A 25,289-nucleotide genomic window follows, 5' to 3' on the forward strand; every position below is an offset into this window, starting at 1 on the left:
CTTTTCCGGAGAGTCGATGAGGATTATCCCTTGTGATTCCCAAAAGACTGTCACCATAACCTTTCTGGCTGAAGGACTGGTCTTTGCCTTTTTTGGTGCAGATTTTCCCTTGGTAACCCATTGTTTAGATTGTTGTTTGGTCTCAGGAGTATAGTAATGTATCCATGTTTTATCCACAGTGACCTCTAAACGATGCTTAAAGTCCTGCAGATTCTTCCTGAACAGTTGCGAACCACCCTTGCAACACTTCACACGATTCTGTTTTTGGTCAAGTGTGGGCAATCGCAGAACCCATCTTGCAGATAGCTTTCTCATGTCCAAATGTTTATGCAAAATATTATGTACCTATTCATTGGAGGTGCCCACAGCACTAGCAATCTCACGCACCTTAACCTTTGTGTCATCCATCACCATATCATGGATTTTATCAATGATTTCTGGATTCATAACCTCCACAGGGCATCCAGAATGTTCAGCATCACTTGTCCCCACATGGCCACTCCTAAAATTTTGAAACCACTTATAAACTGTTCTAATTGAAGGTGCAGAGTCACCGTAATGTTTATCAAGCTTCTGTTTAGTCTCCTGAGACATTTTGCCTTTCATAAAGTAATGTTTAATCACTTTAATCACCACACGAAATTCTTCGTCCCGTTTTTGACAATCACTCGACTTCCTTGATTCACATGAATGCCAAACACATAGTAGTAGACCAATACGGCTGAAACTTGGTGTGTGTTCTTTCCAAAGATGCTGCTAACAAAACATGACCTCGATATGTGCTGGTGGTGCCATCTCTCGGACTTTGCACGGACTTTCCGAATGTCCTTCGTATTTCCCTAGCTGCTCGTGGGACCGAGATGGAACCCCTGAAATCATTTTCTCCTCCTCCCAGCGGGAAGGGTGCACTGCTAGGGAATATTCACACCCATTCATTAAAAAGAATGAGAGAGGCTAGTCTTCCTGATAATAAGAATACTTTAGAGTGCAATAGTAGGGCTCATGGAGTCATGAATAACAATGTGTTTCTGGTTATAAAGAGGAAGGAGAGGACATTTGAAAAAGTGTCCCCCTTTTAAATACATAAGGGTGTGGAAGGCATTGCTAGAACATTAAATCCTATAAAATGATTGCTTAATGGCTCATTGTTGGTCAAAACTAACAGGTCAAAGCAGGTAGACCTTCTTAAGGGGCCCCGGAAAGGCTCAAAATCATGAAAAGTTCAATTTTTCCTTTTTTGCGTTTTCTGAATCTGCAGACTATTACCTTTTAATAGATATATAATTTATTCAATTCCGAAGACTACAACTATTTTTAAATTTTTTTTGAAATGTGTTCTACATGGGCGTGACCCACTGTGGCGCTGTTAAAGTGCTGTCAAATGGTGTTATTATTAACGTCCGTGTTCATCAGGTACATTTTAGTGATGTGAGATAAAGTATGTGTTGTGGCTAACCTGTGATGGTTCAATATATATCGCTGGTGTGATTGTCGATTGTTTCATGTTTATTTACTCTGTCGTTATCTCGAAAATATTCGTAATTAATTCTGTTTCTTGAGTCTCTGTTTTGTTGAAGTATAATAATGAGTAAAAGTAAAGTTATTAGAAATCCTCTGAAGGATGGCAGCATTGTAAGGTGCAAGGTATTTAGAAATATGGGAATGAAGATAGGTTCTAACATGGTACGAGCGATGCTTGCTTTAGACAAGGAACGCCTTCGGGCTGCAGACAGGGCTGTAAAGAGTCTAGAAATACAAGCAAGAGGAATCTGGAGGAGGAGTTTGCAGAGGATGAAGATAATCCATCCTATGGACCTGGAATGCACTAAAAAGTTAATCCAATCTTTGTCGCTCGATTCCCAAAACTTTTATTTTCTCATACTAATTACATGTTTTCTAAGGATCTTCCAAACATATTTGTTTCAAACTTTCAGTAAATGTTACACAGCCTTTTTCCAAAAACTGTATATTTTTGAATATATAAATAAAAAATTGCAAAAAATGTTGTGAATTTTCATTACAATTGAAAAAAAACCATCTTTAATAACTGAACTAAAATTTTGTAAAATCCCTGTGTTAAGTTGTAGCCCATATTCCAATAAATAATCTGTAAAAAGTTCAACTTCCTACCTCAAATACTTTGTGAGGAAAGATGTAATTTATAAGCGTTATTTTAACATTGCAAGTATAGGGCGTTCTGGAGCCCCTTAAGAAATTGCAGAAACTGGGTGACTATATCATTGTTGAGATGCACACCTCTCTCAACTCCAGTAAGGGCATTGTCACATGCCAAGATATCGTGGACATGGACATAGCAGAAATGAAGCAAGAATGGGCATCCCAGGGAATAGTTGATGTGGAGCAACTTATGCGCAGGAATAATGGAGCAACTAAAAAGACTGCCACTTTCATTGTCACATTCAATTCTCCGACACTGCCTGAACATCTTTTGGCGGGGTTCCTTTGACTTAATGTTTGGCCTTACATTCCAAACCATATGCAGTGCTATAAATACCGGCATTTCAGCCATATATCCATGAGTTGTGGAGATGACGGGAACTGCGGAAAAGCCGCTCATGGTGCTGGAACTGACTGCCCGTCTCCGGCGATCTGCATAAACTTCTCTGCGAACCACTCATTCTGAGCCAGACTGCCCTGTTTTTGCTAAAGAATGCAAAATACAGGAGATAAAAGTGACCAAGTGGATCTCCTATGCCGAACCCATAAAAGAATATAAGGTGATGAAACCCCGTCTTTGCCACCTCACATTCTTCCATTGTGCAGAAACCCGTTCCCAATGCAGGAGCTTAGACACAGATGATGCCTAGTGTGCCTGTATCCACCACAAACACCTGTACTTGCTCATGTACATGTCAAGGGAAGAAGAATAAGGACAAAGCAATCCAGGCAGCTGCACCAGGAAAGACCAATAACAGTTCCACAGCGAGCATCCACAAGGTACAGGAAAAGCAGAGTGCCTCTCAATGCCCCCTTTCCCCCTCATCCTCGACGGGGCAGGGTGCAGGGAAAGGCTCATGACATTTGGGTCAAAAGCTGCCCTGAGTGCTGTCAAACATCATTCTTTCCTGTCTGACTGATGAGGAGGATATCATGGAGTTAGATGCCATGGATCCAGGCAGCCCCTCCACTCCACCTCACTCTTAAAGTGCTTCACCTCCACGGTAAATTAAAACCACACCAATGACATAGCTTCCATATTACAGTGCAACATGAATGGGTTCAGGACTCATATGGAGGAACTGAAACTCCTAGCACAAGCATGTCCCTTGTGCTTTTGTTTACAAGAAACACATTTTAAAGATACAGATGTCCCTGTGCTACAGGGATATACGCTATACTGCAAGGATGATCTATGAGGGGAAAGGGCTAAGGGAGGTGTCACAGTGTTTGTCACTAATGTGCACCACTCCTCTTCCCTCCCCCTGGTTACTGACCTTTAAGTAGTTGCAGTTCAAATTCGCGTGTGTTGAAGGATCACTGTTTGCTCACTGTATTTACCTCCGCAAGATGCAGTAGACTCTGAGGCTCTCACGGATCTTATCGCACAACTCCCGTGACCATTCCTCCTCCTGGTAGACTTCAATGCCCGTCACATCCTGTGGGGCTCAACCAATACTTGCCCTTGGGGGTGGGGTTTTGGAGGGCCTCATGACGTCTCACGAGCTGTGCATCCTCAACACGGGTACTCACACAAATTTCTCCAGTGCTACTCTCCTTTTTTTCTCCCGTCCTTGACAACTCTCTTCAGTTTGAGGTCATTGACGATCTTCATTCCAGTGACCACTTCCCAGTCCGCCTTCACCTACTAAATGGCTCACCACCTGAAGTTAAGCCCTCAAAATGGATGGTCAGCAGGGCTAACTGGACGTGTTTCAGCCACTGACTATCTGGTGCCATTGCCTCATGGTGCATCAGGCATGTAAGTTCCTTGCAGCTCCAACTTCATCCAAACACCATACTGTTTCTTGCCCTTCTCTGGAATGCCTGTTTTGCAATTGTCCATGAGCCACGATGCTATTTGGGATCCATGTGCAGCACGTGCTGTAGTCATTCAGTGTGGAGCCGGTATGACCCCAAATCCAGGGTTTTAACCGTCTGCCGTCTTGGTTACTGGAGAGACCCAGAGTGATTTTAGATTTGGTGCCGTACAAGAGAGATAGCACTCCTGCTTCCATTTTTAATGCGATATTCTTTGATATTTTGTCTGAGTACCACGACCATATAGCTGTTTTTATGGATGGGTCTATGTAGGGGGACTCAGTTGGCAGCTCTGTCATTTTCCCAGATCTTGTTGTCAACGTCAGACTGCTTCCAGAATTTACCATCTTCGACACAGAATTATATGCAATCTTGCGATCACTGGAACAGATGATACCTTCTCCCGTTGTTAGATTTCTCATCTGCTCAGATTCTCTGAGCACCCTTTACTCTCTCCAACATTTTTGTCCTGCAGATACAGTAACTTAAAATATTCTGGATGTCCTCCTACAACTACGACGACTGGGGAAGGTGGTGTCTTTCTGCTGGGTACCTGGGCACATAGGAATTGTGGGGAATGAGGGGGCAGATCAAGCAGCTAAGGAGGCATGTCGTGATCCTCTGGTATTTCGGTGTGCTGTCCCCCTGCATGCTGTCACCTCGCTGTTGAGGTACAGAGTCATGTGTCGATGGGAAGTCGAGTGGCTGGCAGTGACCCATAGCAAGCTCCATGTCATCACGCCCACAACTCGGCCATGGAGTACTTCCTTCCGTCCACGTTGGCAAGATGAGGTCCTTCTTACTGGTCTTTGCATAGGCCACAGCCTTGTTACACAATTCTTACTCCAGCAAGAGGACCCTCCAATGTGTGGTGCTTGTGGCGTGCTGATCAGTGCACCACATTTTATTGGACTGCATTTTATTTGGTGTGGCAGATTTGCCGGCAGTTCTGTCATCTATTTTATGTAATGATTGAATGAATGTGGTTAAGTTTTTAAAAGTTTTGTGAATTGCTAACTGTTTTAGCAAGATTTTAGGGAGATGTTCTTAAGGTGCTCACCCTAGCTTTTTGTAAGATGCCAGTCAGTCACATTTCCCTGTGCTTTTCTTTTAGTTCTTCTGTGTTTTGTTTTCTCTGTGTTTTAATTTATTGATTAGCTCTCTTCCCTCCTAATTGGTTTTAGTGCATGTGAGAGTGCATGTGATACAGAGCGACCATATGGTCATTTCATGTGCATGCATGTACGATACTTTTAGTTCATCTCCACATTCGTTTGTTATCATAAGTGTAAGGGCTCTGAGGACCTCGTCGTTGAGTGCCCATCAGATACACACACACACACACACACACACACACACACACTCACTCTCTCTTACGGTTGACAGGATGTGTGACATGTCAGTGCTAGTACCCTGTATACCCTCCTTTTGTGGCAATGCAGGTTGCAGTTATTTCATGCAGATGATCATAGAGGTGACAAATGTAGTCTTGCGGAATGGCCTGCCCCGCATTTTATACATGGTACCTCAGTTGGTCCAGGTTTCCTGCTGGTCTCGTAGACCATGCAAGATGATGTTCATCCAGCCCTAGACATGCTCAGTGGGGGACAGAGCTGAGGATTGTGCTGTCCAAGGTAGTTGACGTTCATTTTGAAGAGCAAGTTGGGTGCCACAGGATACATGTAGATGTGCGTGTCATGTCTGAAGAGCACATAGCTTTGTTACTGTGCGGACGGTTGCCCAGCGGGTTGAATGATGTTTTGGATGTACTGTGCACTGTTGAATGTTCCCTCTACGATCACCAGAGGAGGACGACGACAATTGTAAGACATGGTTCCCTACACAATGATGCTGGGTGTTGGCCCAGTGTGCTTCTGTTGTATGTACTATATATGTTGGTGCTCTTCCCATATGACTACGTACATGCATATGACCATCCTTGGTACCGAGGCAGAAGTGACTCTTATCACTGAAGACAGCAAGTCTTCATTTGTCCTTCCATGAACAACTATTGTGAACCACTGGAGATGGGCTGCATGATGTTAGGGCATGAGTGGAAGACATCCTAATGGTACACAGGATCGTAGCCATGCTTAGTGAAGATGGTTGCGATTGAACCTCACTAATACCCCTGAGCAACGGTGTTCCTAATTTGTTTTCAAGTTGTGGTGCAATCCAGTACAGCCCTTCAAAAGATGCAAGATATTGGTGTGCATCTGTGCATCACTGCTGTCTGGAGCCAGGCTTATGGGTGTGTACAATTTCTGCTGACCACTAATGCCAACAACAGTGCACTGTGAAAACCTCTCGCCCAAGATGTGGCACAATTATGTGGTATGACCCCACAACCTCCTGCTGACCCATTATACACCCTGCTCAAGATCCGGTAATTGTACAGGTGGTTCATGGCCACACCTTTGCAGCATGCTAACGATGTTGCAGAGACAGACAGAGCTTGGAATTCCATGGCAAACTGGCTGCTACTGGCTCTGAAGATAAACAACTGCTATGAAGCTTGCAACATTCCATGGCTGTTGACATCTACTTCACATGTGGGTAATGTTAGTGTCCTTGCCATGTGAAATTTATTCTGCTCCCACAAACTTGGGCTAAACTGTCTAGTCGTCTCCATAAACAACAATCATTTACAGAATAATCACTTTCACCTTTACACAACCAACTATAATTTACTGCCTGCTTGAACTGTCTGCAGTAGTTAATAATTCTGTATTTGTCTCACATAGATTACATATGAGTTCTGCATCTTGCATTAACCTATTTTAAACGCCCTTAGATTACATATGAGTTCTGCATCTTGCATTAACCTATTTTAAACGCCCTCTCCTCTTCCATTACCTGCAAGCTTTGATGCTTATCGGCCAATGTGTTTGCCATGCTGCTGCCTGTTTCAGAAGCTAATATGTTAATTTGGCCTTCAATGCACATGGACTTAGCTCCGTCAGTTTTCTTGCTACAACCAATTAACTCACCAGCATTACACTCGTCATCCTCACTACTACATGCAGCTTTCCTTTTATCCACACACCTAATCATAACCCTTCCTTCCAACTTGGTCATAAGATTAATTATTTACACCTCCCAGCCCTCAGAGGCTCACCATTCATTTGCTGAGAATGGGCTCAGTGACCCCGTGGTTCCTGAGCTAGGGACTGGTGAGTGTCGCCAGCCTCTTGTTACCGTAAGCTCTGGGCATGCTTCAATGACCATTATATGGTGTGGCAGCAGAACGTTGTGTGTCGGAGGGAATGGGGATCTTGGCTTGACTGTCCGGATTGCGAGGATGGTAAAAACCTCTAGAAAACATCTCAATCTCAAGGTGTGCTGCGTCTGATGAAATGCGTGGCTGTTGAGATGGTACAGTCATTAGTGGGCAACCTCTGGGCAACCTGCCGCACCTCAAACGAAATGGCTTCCATCCTACATTGGAACTTGAAAGAGTTCAGGACACATTTGGAGGAACTCTGTCTCTTATCTCAGGGTAGACCACTGTGTCTGTGTCTCCAGGAGAATCATTTTCATCACTCATACACCCCTGAGATATCAGGCTATGTACTCCACAAAAAGGATGACCTGACAAGAGAGAGAGCTAGAGGATGCGTAGGTATTTTCGCCAGTACCGAATACCACTCCTCACTTCTCTCTCTTACGACAACTTCCCAAACAGTTGCTGTATCAGTGCTCGTGCATCATCTGTTGACAGTATGTTCCCTTTACTTGCTCCCATATGATGCTATTGATGAAGAGGCCCTAACTGGCCTTATTACACAGCTCTCCTGCCCCTTCATCCTCTGTGGTGATTTTAATGCACACAATGTACTTTGGAGCTCTGCAACTACCTGCCCCAGGGGTAGAGCGGTTGAGAGGCTTCTCATGTCATTGTGTGCAAACTCGATAAATGTGGGACAGAGCACTCACTTCTGCACAGTGACTGGGTCGTTCTCTGCCATTGATCTCTCGCTTTGCTCTCCAGCTCTTGCTCACACTGCTCAGTGGGAAGTGGTCGATGACTTGGCTGGAAGTGATCATTTCCTGATTTGGGTTCACCTGCTAGGTGGGGTGAAACCTGAAAGGATACTGCCACAATAGGTGCTTGGTAGAGCCGACTGGACACTTTATAGCCAGTTGGCCCAGTTTGAACATTGTGCAAATATCGAGGCACGGGTGGACCACATTGCTGCAGCAATCATTACACAGTCCACGGGATGACAGAAGAGGCAGCCTGTCCCTTGGTGGAATGACGAATGTCGCTCTGCAATCAGGACCAGGCATATGGCTCTGTGTAGATTCAAGTATTGGCTAACTGCAGAGAATCTTGCAGCCTTTCAGATGGTGAGGGCAAAGTGTAGTTGAATTATTAGAGAGAGCAAGAAGAGATTGTTCCAACAGTTCCTGATCACCATTAATTGTTCTACCAAAAGTTCCAGTGTGTGGGAGACCATCAGGAGAATTTCTGGGAGAGGAGGCAGGTGCCACCTGGCTGCTGTAATGGGGAGGGGCACTCTCCAAACCGTTCTACGAGACATTGCCCAGACTGTGGCAGTGTATTTTGCCACACTTACTGCAACAGCCTGTCAGGATCCAGGATTCCAGCGCCAAAGAGCAGTTGCTGAGAGGTGTAATTTGAACTTGCGGTCCACCTCCGATGAAGATTACAACTGCCCATTTTCCATGTGGGAGCTGGATTCTGCATTGTCAGCAGTTCGTGACAAATTGCCTGGTCATGATAGGTTCCATTACAGTATGCCTTGGCACCCTACAAGGCAAAACAAAGATATCCTCCTCACACTTTTTAATGCCATTTGGGCATCAGGTCACCTTCCCAACTCGTGGCTTGAGGCAAGTTTAATTCCTCCTTCAAAGTCTGGGAAAGACCGTACATGCCCAAGTAGTTACCGTAGTGTTGCCCTCACTTGGCGCATGGGGAAGACCTTGGAGCAGATGGTCAGTCGCCATCTTGTCTGGATCTTAGAATCCAGGCAACTCCTTAGTCACCTTCAGTGTGGGTTCAGGAGGTATCTGTCCACCTTTGATAACCTAGCCCTCCTCAAGGCGGCTATACAACAGGCTTTCCTACACGGGCATCACCTTCTAGGTATATTTCTTGACGTCGAGAAGGCCTATGATACTACTTGGAGGTGTCTTATCCTCTAGCAGCTTCACGAATGGGGTTATTGTGGTTCTCTTCCCATTTTTATTCAGTCCTTCCTCTCACCATAATATTTTAGATAGCAAGTCAGTGACTTCCTGTCTGAGCGCTTTGAACAGGAGAACTGTGTCCCTCAAGACAGCATTTTAAGTGTGACTGTCTTTGCCATAGCTATTAATAGCATTACATCCACAGTGAAAAGTCTTGTCCAATGTTTTGCTCATCTTCAAGCCTTGCAATGACAACATGCCAGTTGCAGCTAACTTCTTGACATTTGGATGAATGGGTGCAGAAGAGTGGTTTTAAGTTTTTCACCAAGAAGTCTGTGTGTGTGTATGTTCTTTTTTAACCGTTCCATTTTAAACTTTCCTGAGTTGAGGATAAGGGACACTGACCTAACTTTTAAAGACACACTGAGGTTTCTGGGCCTCATATTTGACTCTAAGCTTATGTGGTTACCACACCTTAAGGACCTGAAAAGGAGGTCACTTAAGGCTTTAAGTATTTTACAATGTCTTAGCCACAGTACATGGGGAGCAGACAGAGCTCGCCTGCTCCAAATTTACAGGGCATTTGTGCGATCTCGGCTCCATTATGGGTGCATGGTGTATGGGTCTGCGAGAACCTCTTATTTAAAGATGTTGGGTATGCTGCACCATGAAGGGATTTGGTTGGCCATTGGGGCTTTCAGAACAAGCCCCATATCAAGCCTCTGTGCAGAAGCTGGTGAACTGCCACCTCACAGCAGGCGACGGCTACTTAAACTGTCCACACCATACACACCCACCTGCCATACCCCCCCCGCCCTGTGGGCCCGGGCTTAGAATAGGCCTGAGGTATTCCTGTCTGTCGTAAGCGGCGACTAAAAGGAGTCTCTCACATTTCGGCCTTTGTGATGGTCCCCTGTAGGGTTTGACCTCCATTATTCAAAATTTTCTTGAATAGTGAGCCAATTGGTGAAGGGCGCCTTACATGGTGCATCGTGTCCATCATGCGCTGAGACGTATTGCATCCTTCGATGACGTGGATCTGCACTTCTGTTCATTCTCCAACTGTTGGGCAAGATCACCCACCTGGGTGCATATTTTTCCATCAACTGTGCAACATTTAAAACTAAAAGCACTGTACTCACAAAAAGCAGCAGCTCCATGACTTTGGGAAGACAGTTTCAAAATAATTAGTAGGAACGGTATTGGAAATTCATTCATCACTCCTTGTTGGCAAATCTGTCACTCTCAGATTGAAATCTTCAATTTTACACATGAATGACTTTTCACAGGATAGCATCCCTAAGTCACTCAGTCATTCTTCTTTCATAGTGTTTTGTAGGAACATTTCAATTCTCTTGATCATTGAAAAGCGCCACTCAGTTTCTGATTTTGAGACAGATGTCCTTATTAGCAGTTTCAAAATTTTAACAGTCTCTTCAAATGTGTCACAAAGTTTATCCTCTGGAATTGGCAAAAGAAATGGAAATGCGCCAGAAACTGCTCTCAGCTCAGGCCTAGCATAGAAATATGAAACTCACCCTTCAACTTTCTTTTTTCCAAAAGTAGATGTGTGTCTGTTATTTCAAGGTATTTGTTTGGAAAATTTGTAATCTATTTGTCAAACTGATTTACAGTAAATAACTTGGCTGCAGTGAGGTTTCCAATGAACTGAAAATGAAAATGTAACTTTATTTCAGAAAGGATGGCATCACACACTTCCAAAGCATCTCTTTTTGTATGCCCATCAAGAATCAGTCGCGTCTTGGCTGGTATTGTTTCATCATTTTTGAAACTAATCTCGTTAAGGATGGAGTCAGTGTCATGTCTGATGTTTTGCATTACCACTTCAAACTTTGCCTTGTTTTGCTTTGGTTAGTTCGGTTATCTTCTTCTGAAGCTGTTTAAAAAGTATGTCTGCATGAAGCATTATCTTATAGAAAAATGATAGCCAGAAAATGAATTCATTATCTTGCAGTCTTTGTTTGTATGAACCACCATTTTCAATAGTAGAAAATAGTTTTATGCTCTCACTTGTTTTGACGACTTCCATAACAGTAATAAGATTTTCCCTTTCTCCAAAAAACATCTTTTACTACTCGCGAATGGTAATTCTATCTCATGACGCACACACAGGGAAAGCTTTTTCAGGGAAAGTTTTTTAAATAATGCTATGCAATAATTTTGATCTCTGTGGCGAGTTAGAAAAGAAAGAAGAAATACCTGAAAGATGTGCAAAAAAAGTGCGGGCTTTGCGATTAACAGAGGCTGCCAAAGATATAATAAGGTTGAACTGATGCACATAAGAGTGGATGTAGTTTGCATTTGGGTATTTGTTTTTAATTAATTTCTGAACCCCATTCTACTTGCAATTCATAATGTTTGCACCATCGTAACTCTGAGCTATTAGTTTTGCTTGGTCATTGCCAATTAATGGTTCAATTTCTTTCAGGATACTCTCAGCTATAGTATGAGCATTCTGACTTTCTGGATTAACAAAGTTCCAAAATCTTTCATCAGGTATTTCCTCAAAAACATCTGTGGTTTCATCTGCAATTATTACAACATAATCGGCACATTTTATTTCTTTACAAATTTCATCATTCTACACTTCCAACATGCATTGCGCTAGTTCATTCTGAACAATCTTAGAAATGCCTTTGAACGCTGATGCTTAACTGAGATGAACTTGAAGATCTGTACCCAGTTCTGTGCTGAATTGAATTAGTTCACGAAAAAAACCCTTATTTTGAGAGGTATCAAACTCATAATGGCTCCTGAGAGCCAGTTCCAAAGCACCACAGAACTGAATACAGCTTACAATTAAATTCAATATATATCTATTCTTCTCTACATGTTTGTTGTGGTTGTCAATTATTTGTCTATGTTACAAATCTAATTTCTTCTGAAAGTTGGTTTTTCCTAGAAATGAAATACTAAGCATATTATTCATGTGTCTCTCTGACATTTCATCTACTTTCATTTTAGATCATATATGCCCAATATCAGTTATTCTGGTCTTACAACAATGAACATTTCCCCCAAATAACACAGATGGAAAACAAAAACAGCATCGCCTTTTTCACAGCCACAAATTCATTTGTTCTTTTTGTAAATTTCTGGATTGAACTTACAGCATCAATTTTTTGTTTGCTAGTGCAGATTCAGACTCGGGAGTGGCCTACCTAGTGTTTTTTATCTGAATTTTTTCACTGTGAGTCTGTTGTTTGCTACTTTCACAGTCAACTGAATTTTTCCTTACAGGTAACACTGTACGCACAGCTATATATGGTCAATTACTTGACCTCACAATAATGACAACATGTTTGTATAGAACTATATTACATGAACGTAATGAGTATAAACAGAAATACTGTACTGTTGTTTGCGAAACAGATGCTCAACAGGTAGTGAATACGTTAGTTTTTTTGTCCTTTAGCAGTAGCCACGCTGTTGTGACATATACCAATATAGTTATTTATGACAATACCCTACGAACTTTGTTCCGCCTCTGAAAATCTTTATATGTTATTGCTGACCCGGCAAACATTGTTTTGCCATATAAATTATCTCTAGTCTATAAGAATAATGTATACATGTAACACAATGTACACGTGTAACACAATAGCTGTTGTTGGCGGGAGCTCGTGACACAAACAATAATAATGGCCGAAAACTGTGTAGAAAGTGAGAAAAGGCTTAGGGGGAAGTCCAGCAGTATTGTCCAATATTAATTCTAGCATTTCTACAGTAGATCGTGTGAATTTAACAATTGCAGTCGATGCACGGCTTGTCCATGAGCATACAAACATAGCGGCAATTTCGTGACGAAACGTGTTTGCCAGCATTATGAATAAGGCCAAGCGCAAACGCATCAACTTTTGTTGTACACAAAAATATTGTATGATTAAATTATTTTATAGTAACAAAGGAGAGCATAGAAACTTCTTTGTTCCACTAAAAGAATTTGATCATAAGATATATTTCCGTACAATAAAAATCAATGCGTGTGTGCTAGGCCTAAATGTTGGTTTGGCAAATGAGGCGTGCTACCTAGTTAAACATCTTGGTCTAGTTATGTTGATTCAAAGAGCGATATTTGAGTTGTTGCTTTTGGTACGTTTTCTTCAATTACCTATCTATCGAATAGTGAAAGACTATCACTGGTAGACACCTGGCGGGAATAACTGATCAAGTGATGATTGATCAGTTATCGACTGGGGTTGAAAATTATTAAATTACTAAAATCGCTATTAAAAAATAGGGGTTGGTGGTAGAAGGGTGAAAATTTAGGTTTGCATGTATTTTGTAATGCCACAACATAAAAAAATAAAAATAAAAATTTCTATCCAAAAAATAAGAAAAAAATGTTTGGAGTGGACCACCCTTATCACTTAGGAGTATGAAAAATATATTACAACCGATTCTCTGGCGTACTGAATATACATGTAAAATTTCATCAGAACCTCGATTGAGCTGTTTTGGAGGAGTATGGCAACTCACACTGTGACAAGAGAATTTTATATACAGGGTTATTACAAATGATTGAAGCAATTTCACAGCTCTACAATAACTTTATTATTTGAGATATTTTCACAATGCTTTGCACACACATAAAAAAAACTCAAAAAGTTTTTTTAGGCATTCACAAATGCTCGATATGTGCCCCTTTAGTGATTCAGCAGACATCAAGCCTATAATCAAGTTCCTCCCACACTCGGCGCAGCATGTCCCCATCAATGAGTTCGAAAGCATTGTTGATGCGAGCTCGCAGTTCTGGCACGTTTCTTGGTAGAGGAGGTTTAAACACTGAATCTTTCACATAACCCCACAGAAAGAAATCGCATGGGGTTAAGCTGGGAGAGTGTGGAGGCCATGACGTGAATTGCTGATCATGATCTCCACCACGACCGATCCATCGGTTTTCCAATCTCCTGTTTAAGAAATGCCGAACATCATGATGGAAGTGCGGTGGAGCACCATCCTGTTGAAAGATGAAGTCGGCGCTGTCGGTCTCCAGTTGTGGCATGAGCCAATTTTCCAGCATGTCCAGATACACGTGGCCTGTAACGTTTTTTTCGCAGAAGAAAAAGGAGCTGTAAACTTTAAACCATGAGATTGCACAAAACACGTTAACTTTTGGTGAATTGCGAATTTGCTGCACGAATGCGTGAGGATTCTCTACCACCCAGATTTGCACATTGTGTCTGCTCACTTCACCATTAAGAAAAAATGTTGCTTCATCACTGAAAACAAGTTTCGCACTGAACGCATCCTCTTCCATGAGCTGTTGCAACCGCACCGAAAATTTAAAGCGTTTGACTTTGTCATCGGGTGTCAGGGCTTGTAGCAATTGTAAACGGTAAGGCTTCTGCTTTAGCCTTTTTCGTAAGATTTTGCAAACCGTCGGCTGTGGTACGTTTAGTTCCCTGCTTGCTTTATTCGTCGACTTCCGCGGGCTACGCGTGAAACTTGCCCGCACGCGTTCAACCGTTTCTTCGCTCACTGCAGGCCGACCTGTTGATTTCCCCTTACAGAGGCATCCAGAAGCTTTAAACTGCACATACCATCGCCGAATGGAGTTAGCAGTTGGTGGATCTTTGTTGAACTTCGTCCTGAAGTGTCGTTGCACTGTTATAACTGACTGATGTGAGTGCATTTCAAGCACGACATACGCTTTCTCGGCTCCTGTCGCCATTTTGTCTCACTGCGCTCTCGAGCGCTCTGGCAGCAGAAACCTGAAGTGCGGCTTCAGCCGAACAAAACTTTGAGTTTTTCTACGTATCTGTAGTGTGTCGTGACCATATGTCAATGAATGGAGCTACAGTGAATTTATGAAATCGCTTCAATCATTTGTAATAGCCTTGTATAAGGATTTAATGTATTATTTCCATATTCGATTTAATTGAGCATTAATTTGTGTTTAGGAATGCATCAGCATTAACTTGCAAAAATATTGTAAAACTGGATTACAAGAAATTTGCACCCCAATGTATTCTAACATGATCGCTAGATGGCAGATCGTGCTTCTATAGGTTCTGCACTTCACTGCTCTCTGGCAGAAGGAATGTAAAGCTCTGAGTCAGACCAGCTGTGGCTCCATCTCTGCCATAAGCAATGTGTAGAAACCGACAGCAGAGCCTTTCGCACAGTGCTTATGAGGGCAGATGGTGCCAGTCTGCAGTTGGCTCCAAGCTTCAGAAAACTACTGTGAGAGCACGCTTCTTCAAACCAGAAAATACATACTCAAAAACAATGTTTTAAGTGCAATTTGCTTAGATTTCTCTTTCTTTATTTTTCATACAAGTGGTGCCATGGCACAGCGGCACTACCTTAGAAGCCGCCCCTGATCAATAATGTGATAAGGTGATATAATTCGTGAAAACAGACGGACTGTCGCCCTAAGTCCCAACACACAGGGAAACTAGTGGAAACGGCCAACTCAACCGGATTTGGCCCAATATAAACAATCCAGAACAGGAGGAAATTCAAAGTGACAAACTAAAAGTACCATTAAGGCTCATGCACTTAAATATACATTATCTTAGAAATAAACTCAATGTTTTGCAAACTTTTGTATATGATCATTCACCTCATGTAGTTGTGTTAACCGAGCATGGACTGAAATCTGAGGAAATTATTTACTTTAAACTAGATGGCTCTTTCCTAGGAAATAGCTGCTGTAGACAGCATCATAAAGGTGGAGGTGTAGCAGTATTTGTTAGAGAGCAGCTCAAAGTAAATAAATTAAACCATCTAGGTCTGTATAATAATGAAGGCTTGAGTGAAGTGACAGGTGTTGAACTCCATATCAAAGGTTGCGGAAAGGGCACAGTGAAACAGAAAATTATTGGGATTTATCATCCACCAAAATCAGAGGTAGGGCATTTAATAGATATTTTTAGTAGAATAGTGGGACACTGTGACCCAAATGAGGTAACAATAGTTGGTGACTTGAATAGAGAGGCAACATCTTGCAATAACCGTAACAGCAGGCTAATCAATACCCTTAACTCCTATAATGTTATGAATGCAGTAAATTCAGATACAAGAGTAACTTAGTCTACTTCTAGTAGAATAGACTACATAATACTAAGTAAAGAGGTAAAAGATAGTATTAGATGCTGGAATGTGGACTTCCACTACTCAGACCAAAAATGTCAGTTTGTAGACTATGAACACACAAGCATCCAAGAAAGGACTCAGGTTGTAGAGCATAAAAGAATGCTTAAAAAGAAAAACATTAATGCTTTTAAAAGTAAAGTAGCATCTGAGGAATGGCAGCTAGTTCTTCAGCAAAAAGGGTCCGAATACAAAAAAAAAAAAAAACGGACTGACTCTTCCAGCTTACATGATTAAACTCAGGCAAAATATTGAGGATCTAAGTGTGTTACATTAGTCAACTAAATTGCAAATATTTAAGGATAAGTACAATCAAGCTAAAAAACAATTTCAGGAACAGCTCTCAAATTTAAGAAAACAGATCCTAGATAAGGAAATAGCTCAGTCAACAAATATAGGGAAGACTTCATGGAATGTAACAAATAGATGTGGCAAAGCCACTCCTAAGTTAGATGCTCAAATTGACAGAATCCAACATAAAGGAAACCATATTAATGATCCAGATAAAATCTGCAATATATTTAATGAATATTTTATATCTTCAGCTGTGAATCCAGTTAATTACAATGGTATGACTCAGACGGTGAAACCTTACCCTAGGCTGGAAACTGCTTTTGAATTTAAGGAAGTGAGTGTGGAAGAAATAGGAAAAATAATAAATAACTTAAAGAATAGGACCTCATCTGGCTGAGATGGACTGAGTAGTATTATAACTTAAAAATGTAATAAGGAATTAGTTGGAATAATTACCCATATGATCAACATTACTATCAGGGAGCACACATTTCCAAATTTATTGAAGAAAAGTACACTCGTGCACAAGGAAGGATCAAAAGAAGAGCTGTCAAACTTAACTTCAGGCCCATATCGCCAATGCCAATTTTCAGTAAAATATTTGAACTTGTTTTGCTGACACAACTTATTGATTATTTCTCAAAGAATAATTTACTAGCAGAAACACAGCATGGCTTCAGAAAGCATCACAGTACCATTATGGCAATTGCTGAATTTCTCCACAAGGTGTATGATGCCCTGGATGAGGGAATGCAGAAGCAGGGATATTTCTAGAACTTACTAAAGTATTTGACTCAGTGAACCATGAGCTGCTACTAAGCAAACTGGAAACTTACAATATAAATGCCGCATCCATTCACCTACTGATCATTTATCTTGTAAGCAGTGTACAAAGCTGAGTTGTGAAATTAATGATCAGATCAAACATTTCAAACCAGCTATGAAACAGTAAAACAAGGTGTACCTCAGGGCTCCGTATTGGACCCTTTCCTTTTCCTGGTCTACATTAATAATTTAGAGGCACCTCTGTACTCCCAATTAGTAAGTTATGCAGATGATACCTCACTTTTGTTCTTTTGCAAACAAACTAATGACTTGACATTGGCTGCAACTGATGGCTTTAATCAAATAACTACTTACTTCCACAATCAAGGTCTAAAAGTCAATATTAGCAAATCCCAGCTATTACCATTTAAACTTGGTAATTCATACCAAACCTGTATTGGTGATACAAGTGGCATCAAAAAAGTAGACACTGACAAATGTAAATTTTTGGGGATATACCTACATGAAAATCTTAGATGGGTAGACAATATCAATTTTATATGCAATAAAATCAGCAGTTCACAGCACTTAATAAAATTAGCAAACTATCAAAATTAGTCTCTGAACAAACATTAAAATCTGCTTGTTATGGGACAGTATTTGCATATATTAATTATGGAATAGAGGTATGGGGATGAAAAGTCAGGACCATGCATCGACTTGGATACGGAGAGTCATGTAGGGAAACCTTTGTACAACATAAATATCTAACAGTATATTCCTTGTATCTGTGCAAATTAATAACATTCTTTATGGACCGTAAAAATAATGAAACTAAATGCTCTGATGTGCATACCCATAACACAAGACAAAAAGATTGCTTCTTCTGTGAGAGAACTAAATTAAAGACAACAGATCATAGTCCTTGGATTAATGACCAGATATGGTTTAACAAACTGCCAAGTGCTATAAGATGCCACAGAGGTAAAGTATTCAAAAGGGAATTTAAAATCATTCTTAACTCTCAAATGTTTGTACTCACTGAATGAATACTGATATTAAAATGTAGCTATTCTTAAATGTAGGCCTAACTCTTCTATCTATATGATGTACTGTTCTGAGGTGATTCTAATATATATTATTTTTGTAACAAAGCACTGTAAATGCTATACCTATACTATGTAAAGACTGTATGTTGTGTTATGAAGTTCTGTACCATATGTTGCCAAGTGCATCCCCCATAAGTGGCTTCTTGTACATGTGAATTGCAAATTCCTACTGTTTTTTCAAAAATTGTATAAAAATGCTATGACATTTGCAAAAGTTACCAGTTGGTGTCTATATGCAAAAAAAGATAATAGTCGTTTGTGAGCTCTGCAAGATCCATGTTCTAATTTATATTTACGTGACAAACCCTATTTCTAGGGCTATATTTTAATTTTGACAAATGGATCTATGCTGACATTTGTGAAAACGGCTATGGTACATTAGTCCTTACTAATGTAAAATTGCCACCTTCTGAAGAAGACAAATTTAAATTTGTTGAAACCTAGGTAAAGAATTCTTTATCCATTGCAACTGGTTGGCTGTTTATAATTTTATTAGATAATAATAAATCAATAGTGTTCCTGTATCTCTGACTGTAGCCTAATTACTTTTCTTTTCTTTAGGCTGGGATCTCTCAACAGCAGATGACCCTGATTGCCTTGGAGTCTTCTATGGAATCATTGGAAAAATTGAACTACATTCTGTTGTTGAAAGCCGTTTGATTCTTGTAAAAGATTATGCGATAGTGGGTGACCTTCCAGGTGGTAAAACAGTTTACAAAATAAAATCCATAGTTTTCCTGCAGCTTGGTACTTCCAGTGAAAATGCTGACTTAGGTCTTCATCCCTGCAAAAAACATCAGAATGGAATGTCTGTCAAGAAGGCTGGAGGTGCTGTGGGAATATTTGAAATGCATCAAAAGGCAGCATTAGCAAAAACATGGGGCACAATGAAGTTTGCAGCAAACACCATAAAGACAACAACACAACAGGCAGCTGCTCTTGCAACATCCCAGGTAGAGTTTTGGTATGTCACATCCTATCAGTGCTGTTTGGAACATTCTCAATAAAAACAAGTTAAAAATTTTCAGGTAAAAGCTGGTAAGCGGCGAGACAGTAAAGATAAAGAAAAATTTGAACGACGGATTTTGGACGAGTTGCAGAGGGTTTTTACTGACACAGATTCATTCTATTTCTCTTTATCAACTGATCTGACAAATTCCTTGCAGCGACAAGCAAATCTTAATGTCAGTAATGAGAAGAATACATTATCATTCTGGAAGACAGTGGATGATCGATTTTTTTGGAATAAACACATGCTAAGTGATATCTTGGCATTGGGGGTGAGTATCTTAGTGTACTGCTGTGCCTCATATATTTTATGTTCAGTGGAGTGGTAATTAGTATGCTGTAGATTTGTTCAATGTTGTGCATTACATTGTGGAATGTGGTATGTATATAACAGTTCATTTGTAAGGTTGCATTAAAATGCTCCTTACAGCACACCAACAACTTTAAATTGGGAATTGTTAAAAGAAAAAAAGAGGCAGATTTAGTTTACTTGGCACTCAAGTTAAGACATACCCATTCAGTTTAAAGGGACTCGGGCATAATCAGTTACTTATTGCACAATAATATTGTGTCAGTATCGTGAAAAATGATAGGTCAAGAATGACAATATTTTTGTGCAGTATTTACGCCTGGGGCACATTAGTTAGAACTTTGTCTTAGCAAAAATGACAGCACTTGGTGATGTGGAACTCACATGTATTGCAATTGTAATAGCTACATGCTGAAAGAAAGGAGCAAGTGGAAGTGGCAAAGGGCAAAAAAGTAGCTTGGAAGGCATCCTACGCAAGGCATTATGAACATGCTAAGAGAGCTTTCAGCGGAGCTGGATGACTGTGGGAACTTTTTAAGGATGAACAAGGAATCATTCAAGGAATTTGTGAACCTCATTACATCTTATATACACAGAAAAGTTACTGTTCACATATTTCTCAGATTTCATTTTTCTCTATGCTGGAAGCAATGAATAAATGTAAAAGGAGTAAGATATATTATTGTAGAGTATTACAGGAAGGTGGTGCTGTTATGTATTTCTACAATAAATAATTCAAGCTTCTGAAATGAAAAAATAAGCAGTTACATTGTTCATTCCCTGCGATTAGACACTTTTTTGAGTGTTTTTACAGCTAATTACTGAGTAAGTATCAAATATGTAATCAAACTACTTCCCTAAATGAACTTGGAGATGATTTCTTTCATCTGTTTTTCCTGATGTATACATATCTATATGGTGTTGCTGTATCAGTGGTTTATACATCTGCAAATCATGAAGTCTTGGCTGGAACAGCCGTGTATTGCACTGTACCATCCTTATATGGTTCAGTATATTGCACAACATGTTTATCGAGTATTAATATTTTTAAATCTCTGCAGTCTCCTTCAATACATTACTCAAACTATCATTATTGCTCTTAGATGGTCAATATTATTGTGCAATAAATATTATTGTGCAATAAATATTATTGTGCAATAAATATTATTGTGCAATAAATATTATTGTGAAATAAATATTATTGTGCAATAAATATTATTGTGCAATAAATATTGAGTGTCTAATTTCTGTTTAGAGGGAAGGAGACAAAGATGAAACTTCTTGAGTGTCTTATTTCACTGATCTTATTTTCTGATGCTCTATGCCATTGCTAGAGTGGCTAGTAATCTACTCTTGTTCATTAGACTCCATGATATTAAGATTTTAAAGCTACTAGTCATTGTGTGAAGAATGAATTTTCCATTCATAGTCCTTCATTTCACAATCCTTCTGAGACACCACCTTCCTATGGGGCAATAGTTTCAGAAACATGTGAAACCAGTAATGCCATCTGCAAAGTCATGTTATATATTATGAAAGACTACTTCATTTTCCTTCAGTAAAATCTTTCATCAAGTCAGGTTTGCTATTTATTACAAAACTAGCAACCCACCCCTCCTTTACAGAAGTAGCGTAAGTACCTATGACCAAACAACTTGTCTGGTGTAACGATAGCAAATTATATACGCAGGCAGGGGACGTGAATTTATAATGTGTGTAGATATTTTCACTTAGGATCCTAAATCAAGTACCAGTTACAATAGCAGGGTCATCAACAAGCACTAACACTTGACACAGAAAGCACGTTTATTGAGCACACATGAATTTTATCATCAGATTCTACACATGAAAGTGCAGATGTATCTTAACTGCCTACCTCAGTACAGAGTGCTCCCATTTATATATGCATGGAATGTTCTAGCAAATTACAATATTCCATGTATAAATAAGTCTCGTGATCTACTGGAAGTCACTAATTCAAGTGATAAATAATTGCAGGAGGTGGTAATTATGCCAATGACATGTCATCACTACACTATGGGGAACATAAGTAGCATGCAGCGTTGCACCCACTCCTTCCTAAACTGTTTCCAAGTGGAGTACCTAAAGCTTCCTGGATCTAGTTATATTCAGTGGTTTATTGTACAGCAGTACATGTGAATTATTGCATTTTAGTTGTGTTGCTGAAGTCCTGTTTGAATGGGATAACCTCCATAATGGCATTACTGTTAATGTTTCTTGCAAAAGAAGTGCCTATCACCAATATGCAATTCAGCACTTTATATGGTTTCATACGATGGACCTGAAGTGTAATTGTCTTATGTCACTAATCCTTTTTTATGATGCTCTACTTCATTGCTAAAGTGGCTAGCCTCTGCTCATGCGCATTATGTTCCATGAACTTATGAGTTCAGTGTTAAGAGCCATTATGTCAAGAATAAATTTTCTGCTTATATTCCTAATCTACCATTTTTTGAGAGTCTGCCTTATTCTGTGACAACAGTTGCATGGCGCACGTGCACTGCGGAGAGCACCATTTGCCTTCCCCGCCAGACTGCAAGATTCTCCAGAAAGAAAGGAAAATCATGGATTACAAGACCCTGGACTGACTGACCTACACTGAAGCTAAGAGAGAGTTTGAATGCCTGCATCCTGTGTGTATGACATCGTCTTACGTCACCGCTATGACTGTTCTAGCCTCATCAGCTTCGCCAACCCCAGTCAGCACTCAGAGCCAGAAGACTACACCTGCTCCCTTCATGGTGGGGGACACTTCATTCCCTGTTGCCCCTGCACCACCTACTTCGCGAGCAACACCCCCCAACCATCGGGGACATCCATCCCCACTTCTAAGTTGGAGAAGCGTACAACTTTTCGGTTCCTCTCGCTAGGAAGGGGTCCCTTGGGTCACTCCTCTCCCAGGTTTCTGTTAGTGGGAAAGATGACACCCACCAGTGGCTGAAGAGCCCAAAAGCAGCTGGTCATGGGGCTTGACGCTCCTCCTCAGTCCCGGAGACTGAATCAGTGAAGTCCTCCCAGCCAGGGAAACCCAAGGAACAGCGATAGAAATCCAAAAAGATTATCTCCAAGACCAAGGGAATTGCGGTGGCACCCACACCACCACTACCTACAAGCTCTGCATCTGCAGATGAAATGGAGATTCTGGCGTCTGCTGAGGACCCTCAGATAAAGTGGATATAGACTGCTCAGACAATAAGTCGGTGGCAGCAGGTGACCCTGAGGTGTAAACTGCCTCATTGAATGTTCCATGCCTTCCCAGTCTCGTGATGACGTCATTCTCCAGTGGAATTGCAGAGGTTTTTACCACCGCCTGGCTGAGCTACGGCAACTGTTAAGCTTTACACCTGCTTTCTGCATTGCCCTCCAGGAAACCTGGTTGCCGGCAATGCGGACCACTGCCCTCCGCGGCTATAAGGGATATTGCAGGAAGCGTAGCGATTACAATTGAGTGTCAGGTGGAGTGAGTGTTTATGTCCTAAACTCAGTCTGTAGTAGAACTGTGCCCTTCAAACCCCTCTTTGAGCTGTGGCTGACAGAATAAGGGCGACACAGGAAATAACTGTCTGCAATGTTTATCTTCTTCTAGATGGTGAATGTATTAGCTGCACTGATTTATCAACTCCCTAAACCTTTCCTACTTTTGGGAGACTTTAACACTCATAACCCTTTGTGGGGTGGCACCCTGCTTACAGGCCGAGGCAGAGATGTCGAAACTTTACTGTCTCAGTTCGACCTCTGCCTCTTAAATAATGGGGTTGCCACACATTTCAGTGTGGCTCATGATAGTTACTCGGCCATTGATTTATCAATTTGCAGCCCAGGGCTTCTCCCATCTATCCACTGGAGAGCAGATGATGACATGTGATAGTGACCATTTCCCCATATTCCTGTCACTGACCCAGTGTCAGGCCCATGGATGCCTGCCCAGAAGAGCGTTAAACAAGGCAAACTGGGAAACTTTCACCTTTGCTGTCACCTCTGAATCTCCCCCACACGGCAACATCAATGTGATGGTTGAGCAGGTGACTACAACAAGCCTTTGTGTGGTGGAAAGCGCGATCCCTCACTCCCTAGGATGCCCCCGTTGAAAGGCAATCCCTTGGTGGTCACCGGAAGTTGCTGTAGCAATTAAGGAGCATCGGCAAGCTCTACAGCAGCATAAGAGGCACCCTTACCTGGAGCACCTCATAGCCTTTAAACGGCTCCATGCCCGCGTTCGCCAACTTATCAAACAACGGAAGCAGGAGTGTTGGGAGAGATATGTCTCGACCATTGGGAGCCATACGTCACCTCCCCAAGTCTGGACGAAGATCAAACAAGTTTTTGGGTACCAGAGCTCAACAGGTGTTCGTGGTATTAACATAAATGGCGTGTTAGAAATGGCGCGGTGTTGCAAACACATTGCTGAGCACTTTGTTGAGCACTATGCTCGAGCCTCTGCATCAGAGAATTATGCCCCAGCCTTCCGCACTCTCAAATGGCGGCTGGCAGGGAATGTCCTCTCATTCACGTCACACCACAGTGAATCCTATAACGCCCCATTTACAGAGTGGGAGCTCCTCAGTGCACTTGCACATTGCCCTGACACAGCTCCTGGGCTAGATCGGATGCTCAGTCAGATGATTAAACATCTCTCATCTGACTACAAGTGACATCTGCTCGTCATCTTCAACCGGATGTGGTGTGATGGTGTCTTTCCCTCGTGATGGCGGGAGAGCACTATCATTCCAGTGCTGAAACTTGGTAAAAACCCGCTTGAAGTGGATAGCTATTGGCCCATCAGCCTCACCAATGTTCTTTGTAAGCTGCTGGAATGTAGTTGGCGGTTGGGTTGGGTCGGGTCCTGGAATCACATGGCCTATTGGCTCCATGTCAGGGCGGCTTCCGCCAGGGTTGCTCTACCACTGATAATCTTGTGTCCCTCGAGTTTGCCATGTGAATAGCCTTTTCCAGACATCAACACAAGATTCCTGTCTCTTTTTCATTTACAAAAAGTGTATGACACCACCTGGCAATGGCATATCCTTGCCACATTACATGAATGGGGTCTCCGAGGCCCACTTCAAATATTTATCCAGAATTTCCTGTTGCTTCTTACTTTCCTCGTCCAAGTTGGTGCCTCTCATAGTTCACCCCATATCCAGGAGAATGGGGCCCTGCAGGGCTCTGTATTGAGTGTATCTATATTGTTAGTGGCCATTAATGGTCTAGCAGCAGTTGTAGGGCCTTCTGTCTCACCTTCTCTGTATTTGGACGACTTCTGCATTACGTACTGCTTCACCAGTACTTTGCTGAGCTTTGCCTATGGGGAGCCACCCACATGGTGCAGTCATGGGCTCTAGCCCACGGTTTCCAGTTTTTGGCCACAAAGTCATGTGTTATGCACTTCTGTCGGTGTCGTACCATTCATCTGGAACTAGAACTTTACCTTGATGACAATCCACTCACTGTAGTGGAGACATATTGATTCTTAGGACTGGTTTTCAATGCCCAATTGACTTGGCATC

The 25,289-nt window shown here is 41.5% G+C and overlaps 1 protein-coding gene across 1 annotated transcript in view; it reads left to right on the forward strand.

Moving 5' to 3' along the window:
- The window catches only part of LOC126177145 (phosphatidylinositide phosphatase SAC2), a 371,512-nt gene that overhangs the window by 40,942 nt on the left and 305,281 nt on the right, over positions 1–25,289 (forward strand). The window contains exons 2-3 of the mRNA XM_049924417.1: positions 19,005–19,396; positions 19,472–19,723. Coding sequence (XP_049780374.1) covers positions 19,005–19,396; positions 19,472–19,723 — 644 coding nt within the window. The remainder of the gene's footprint in view (positions 1–19,004; positions 19,397–19,471; positions 19,724–25,289) is intronic.

This window comes from Schistocerca cancellata, chromosome 3 (genome assembly GCF_023864275.1).
Source record: "Schistocerca cancellata isolate TAMUIC-IGC-003103 chromosome 3, iqSchCanc2.1, whole genome shotgun sequence".
Taxonomy (NCBI): Eukaryota; Metazoa; Arthropoda; class Insecta; order Orthoptera; family Acrididae; genus Schistocerca; species Schistocerca cancellata.